Source organism: Echinops telfairi, unplaced genomic scaffold (assembly GCF_000313985.2).
Source record: "Echinops telfairi isolate 266 unplaced genomic scaffold, ASM31398v2 ScPeMD7_23;HRSCAF=83, whole genome shotgun sequence".
Classification (NCBI taxonomy): domain Eukaryota; kingdom Metazoa; phylum Chordata; class Mammalia; order Afrosoricida; family Tenrecidae; genus Echinops; species Echinops telfairi.
Window position 1 is genome coordinate 7379072 of NW_022103920.1, and position 5638 is coordinate 7384709.

Sequence of the window (5638 nt, forward strand, 5' to 3'; positions counted from 1 at the left end):
AATAGGGCCTTGTACTCCCATAAAGAGGTATAGACTCGGAAACCCTCAGGGACCGTCCTACCCTGTCCTTTAGGGTCACCAACACCCAATGGCAGTGTTTGGTTTTTGAGAGGAGCCCTGTTGTTGCAATGGTTAAGTACTCCGAGGCTAACGACGGTTGGTGATTAGAACCCACCCAGGGTTCGACGGAAGAAAGACCTGGTGATTATTTGCTCCTCTAAAGATTATAGTGAAGGAAACTCTATGGGCAGCTCTGCCCTGTCACACAAGAGTTACAGTGAGTCAGAATCCACTTGATGGCCTCTGGTGGCATTGTGGTTAAATATTGGGTTGCTAACCACAAGGTCGGTGGTTCAAAACCATGAACTGCTCCTAGAGAGACAGATGGGGTTTTCTACTCCAGTAAAGAGTGAGTCATGGAAATCCAGAGGGGCAGTTCTACTGTCCTGCAAGGTGGCTGTGGGTCAGCATAGACTTGATGGCAGTGAGTTAAGAGCAGCAGCGAAGCCTTTCCCGTAGAACAGAGGGTGGCTGCTTCGCCCAAGCAAACACAGGTTTGCTCCCAGCCACGCATGGTATGTGACAGGTAAATAATAAAAGCCTTTGGACGTAGGCGGCTATTTGGCCAGAATGTCATTGAGGAGACTTTGAGGGGGGCAGGGAGAGATAAGAACTGGACCCATGTCCACAGATGGATGGCCTCTTACACTAGGTCTAAGAATACTCTTTGCTGGTTGTACGTTTACTTTGCGTTTTTTAATGACAGTTTTTAGTTGTCAATTGGGTGGTGGCAGTAGTGTGTTTCTTCTAGAGGACAGCTATTCTTGGCCACTGAAAGTTGCTTCAGATTCAGGTAAGCCCACTTCCTGGCCCTTCTTCATGTTGGACAGCCTGGTCCTGCCACGGGTCTACTGACCTCCTCTGAGTCTTTCTTACCTCTGGTGATAAATGAGGCCAGACTAAACAGCCCCAAGGCCTCTCTGCCTTTTTTAGTATCTCATGTTTGGTGAGCATTAGTGTGAGTCGTTACGAAGACAGAGAAAAATGTATGTCAGTACGTACACATGCATATGTGCACACACCACACACGCACAAATACTCATCCACCTCAAACATATACCACACAGGCCATAGGCCCAAATACCACAAACACGCCACATTTGCATAGCACATCACATACCCCTCAAATATACCACATATTCACATGTACATACACATGCCACAAGCACACACTATGCACATGCGTACCACACACATATTGCATACACACACATTCCTACCTCGCACACCATTCCTACCACACACATCAAATGTACACACCACATTCATACCACACACATCCCACAAAAACCACACTGCACGTCACACATAAAGGTGCTTAAGTCAAGGTGAGACCCACGTTGCTGAAGACCTGCACACACTGCCCTCGTGGAAGCTCTAGCTGTTCCCTGCTCACCCGTTACTGGCACACTGACAGCCACAGCTTGTGGCTGACTGTGGGCTGAGCAGCTGTTGCGGGGGAAGCTGGGTGTCACCCGTGCCCTGGGTGTATTGTGACGGACTTTTTCTGTCTCTGCAGTGGACAGGCCCTCCGCTGAACTGCATGGCACCCTGTCGCACTCGCTGGGGAGAAGCCTCACGCACAGCACCGCACATGTGGCCTTAACAGAACCCGCTCCGGAGCCCCCGCCAAGCAGCGCCCCCCGAGCCACGGACCCACCACCTGCTGCCTCTATGCACACCACCTTCCCCCCCCAAGGGGAAATGGCCCACCCCAGTGTCTTCGCGGCCATTTATGTGTCGGCCGGGAGCAATGAGGTGGTTCCGGATGACGACGACGAGATGGACAACTTTTTGCCAGATGTCCAGTGGGCCACTTCTTGGACGCTGCCGCCGATCACACAGGACGGCAGCACACCCAGCCCCATGGGGCTGCCGCCACACACGCCAGCAGCTGTGCTGACGCCGTCCTTACCCCCGGGTTCTCTGCACAGCCACGCGGCCACGCAGCGCCCCCCGACGGATGCCAGTCGCCCCAGCCCGCCTCCGTCCCTGCCCACCGTCCCCACTCCCCAGGGCTTGCTTCCGACTCCCAGCAGGAATTTGGCGCTTTCTCCCACAGACGTGTTTGGGCATCGGGCAAGCAGGACTTTGCCCGAGGACGCGGCTTCGGCCCTGGAAGATACGGGACCCCTCTGGTGGGGGTCCCTGACGCCAGTCCTCGAGACCCAGCGGCCAGCTCTCCCCGAGGCCACGCAGCTTCTGGAAGCCAGTGCCGACAGCGACCCGGCAGCAGCGACCCCCAGTTTGAGGCCGGGGCCGCAGCACGCCCTTGTTTCGGCGCAGACCCCGCCCTCCGCGCACGGTGCCAGCACGGGTTCGACTTGGTCCGCCACTCCTCTGGCATTTGACCCCTTTTCTGCTCCCTCAGCTGATACCTCTGGTCACTCCTTTCTGCCCAGCAACACCGGCGAAACGTCCCCGCTGCTCAGGCACGTTGGGGCCCCCAGTCACGTGGCTGGCACTCCGGCCCCGAGCCCCGCCCCGTCCTCGAAACACGTGCGCTCCGCGTCTCGCCGTCTTTCCGCCCCGCCGCCAGCTCCGCCCTCGAGCCTCCTGGCGACAGACTTGGGCTCCGGCAACGGCCCCGAGACTTTGACCTTGTCCTTCACCGGGTGGGAAGCCAGCAGCCTCCCTGCCCCGGGCAGCGCGGGGACGGCCGACTTCTCGGAGGTTGAGGAAGAGCCTGCGGACCTCGATACGATTTTCCCGCCGAGACCCGTGCTGTCGCTCTCCTCGCCAGCCGTGGCGATCTCAGCAGTGGCGGACACGAGTGGCCTCGCGTCCACACACGCTCCTTTCCTCCCAGACCACCCCCCTGCCTCCCTCCTGTCGCTTGAGGCGGCGTCCTTCAGCTCCCCTTGGCTGGGGGAAAGCCAGGTCCCGTCGTCCACGGCGGTTTCTCTCACCGGTGGATTTCTTGGCGCCGCTTTCTCCGCCGCAGCAGCGGAGAGCACGCCGGCCCTGGCTGTCGCAGGCCCAAGCCCAAGCCCAAGCCCGGTCACTCCCAATGGACTGGTTCCCTCCCTAGAATCATGGCTTCTGTCTGGCCAAGGATCCCCCGGCTTTTCCCAACGCGAAACCGGAAGTCTTTGGGATTTTGCATCCAGCTTTTCCCCGACGCCGCCGCTGGGCTTCAGCAGCGCGGCCCCCTCAGCCCCGGAAGGTCCGGCGCCTTCGTCCACTCCTGCCGCCGGGGCGAGCGATCTGTCCCCGCCCCTCTCGCAGGCGTTTCCCACGCCCGTGGCGGCGCCGACGTCACTTCCGGTTCCGGTTCCGGATTCCACGCCCCTCGGAGGTCCTCAGCTCTGGCCCAGTGCAGACCCCCTTTCAAACGCGTCCGCGCTCCCGCCTGCCCCCTCCGAAGTGCCCCCGCCGTCCAGTTCCCCACCGCCCGATTCCGTAGAGTTCTCCGAAGCAGCCGCGGCCCCGCCGGCGGGGCCTGACACGCTCTCCACGTCCGCTTCCACGCAGGCGACCCGGCGTTCGGAGGCGTCACGCTTCCCCGCCGAGTCTGCGGGCCCCACCCTGGCGCCCGCCGGTTCCGAGGGGCTCTCCGACCTGGGCACCCTCTTCCCATCAGCACCCGCTGCCTCTCACCCTGCACCCACGTCAGCCAAGCCGTCCCTGTTGGTGACTCCCGCGCTGCCGGACGTTGATAGCAGCGAGACAGATGACCACGCGTCCGCCTTCCCCCCTTTGACCGTCATCGCTCCCACCAGGACGGCACCCGGAGCAGACGTGTCCTCCTCACTGGTTTCTGAGGTGACCCCTTCACCTCTCGCCACGGAGCCATTGTTTGGGGGCCCGTCCTTCACGCCCACCGATGTCCCGGTGAACGTCTCCACTGAACCTGCCGCTCTCCCGCCTGTGGACGCCACCGGCCCGCTGAGCGGCCGGCCTGCCAGTCAGCCTCCCCACTCGGACCCCACGGCCCTGCCCCCGGGGACCGCCGCCACTCCCGAAGCCCTGCTCAACACGCCAGCCCCGGTCGCCACCAGGCCGCCGTACGTGTGTGACATCACCGTCCCCGATGCCTACCTGATCACAGCTGGTAAGGTCACCTGCGCAAAGTCGCTTCTCTCGCTTGGGATGCTCTTTCTGAGGTGCTCAGGTGGTTGATGCGTGGGGCTGCGTATGGAAAGGTTGGGGGTTTGAGTCCCGCCAGAGGCCCCTTGGGAAAGAGGCCGGGCAGTTTCCAGGATGAAAACCTCGCGGAGCACACAGTTCTGCCCTGACCCACGAGGGGGCGCCACACAGGGAAGCTGGCTCCACGGCAACTGCTTTTTGGGTGTGTTTTTTTTAAACTCCTCCCTTGTTTACAATGTTTGGGGATGCGTAGGAGGGCAAGTCACAAAGTATTGCCTGCGAATCACAGAGACCCGTACTGAACAAAACTATCAAAGCGGGAAGCTGTTGCATCTCAACATCGCCTCCGACTGTGTCTCGATTGCACAGGCGCGGGCTCCGCTCCCTAACCCTTCCCTGAAGAACGGGGCACCTCAACTGTGCTCCTCCGAAGTGTTCTTTGAGTTTGGGGGTCACAAAGAAGCCTGAAGAGTCAAGATCAGGGCTGGAGCGGATGGGGGTGGGGTCAGGTTTCCCAATGAAATTCTCCCAGGACAGCCCTGGCGATCCTTGGAGAATGAGTAAGTGCATTGTCGTGATTGAAAACAAAAAACAAAACAAGAGAACACTTTCCTGGCCTTTTTCTCGCCACTGCAGTTTTCCATTTTCTGCAGACTTCTTCCTTTGAAGCCCCCGGCTTGCCCTTGTGCCCTTTAAGAAAACCTGTGCAGATGACCCATGAAATCCCCAGAGACAGTGGCCATAGCCTGAGCTGACCTCACTGCTGGAGTTGAACCTGCCCAGCAGATCTCCCCGTGGAGCCACTGGTTTGATTGGGCTTTTTTCCCTTAAAGGCACCCTAATGAGATTAAGACAAGTATATTACTCAGCGGGGAGCCCTGGTGGCATGGTGGGTTACATGTTGGGCTGCTAACAGCAAGGCCAGCAGTTCGAAACCACCAGTGTTGCTGAGGGCGAAAGACGAGGTTTTCTACTCCCGTAAAGATTTACAGTCTTGGAAACCTACAGGGGCAGTTCTGCCCTGTTCTGCAGGGTCGCTGTGAGGCTGAATCGACTTGATGGCAGTGAGTTCATGTTTTAGTTTTATTACCGAGCGGACTTGTCTTCAGCCGCCCACTGATTGCAGAGACGTACTTCAACATGCTTGGTTTGGAATGAACCAATGCCTGTATGAACTGCAACCCAATAGCAGTACTTTTTGACTGACCCTCATATGCATAGTGGTTAGCAGTGGAGGCTTTGGAGCCACACAGTCCCTGGTAGCGGCCCCCAACCCTTCGAGTCTCCCTCCTATTCTGTAGGCAGTGACTTCCCCCCTGGCCCACTCCCAGCCTCAGTTTCCTCAAGTATTCATTCAGGATGATGCTGGCACCACCTTCATTGGGTTTTCATCAAGATTTGAATACACGGTTCAATAAACTTTATTGTTTCTGTGTAAAAAAAAAAAAGATTTGAATACATTCACACATGTTAGCTACCTAAAGAAACA

The 5638-nt window shown here is 58.2% G+C and overlaps 1 protein-coding gene across 1 annotated transcript in view; it reads left to right on the forward strand.

The window, feature by feature from the left end:
• Window positions 1-1675: 1675 nt before the first annotated feature.
• Window positions 1676-5638, forward strand: part of KIAA1549 (KIAA1549 ortholog) — a 66084-nt gene continuing 62121 nt past the window's right edge. Inside the window, exon 1 of the mRNA XM_030885270.2 lies at window positions 1676-4114. Coding sequence (XP_030741130.2) covers window positions 1765-4114 — 2350 coding nt within the window. The 5' untranslated portion in view covers window positions 1676-1764. The remainder of the gene's footprint in view (window positions 4115-5638) is intronic.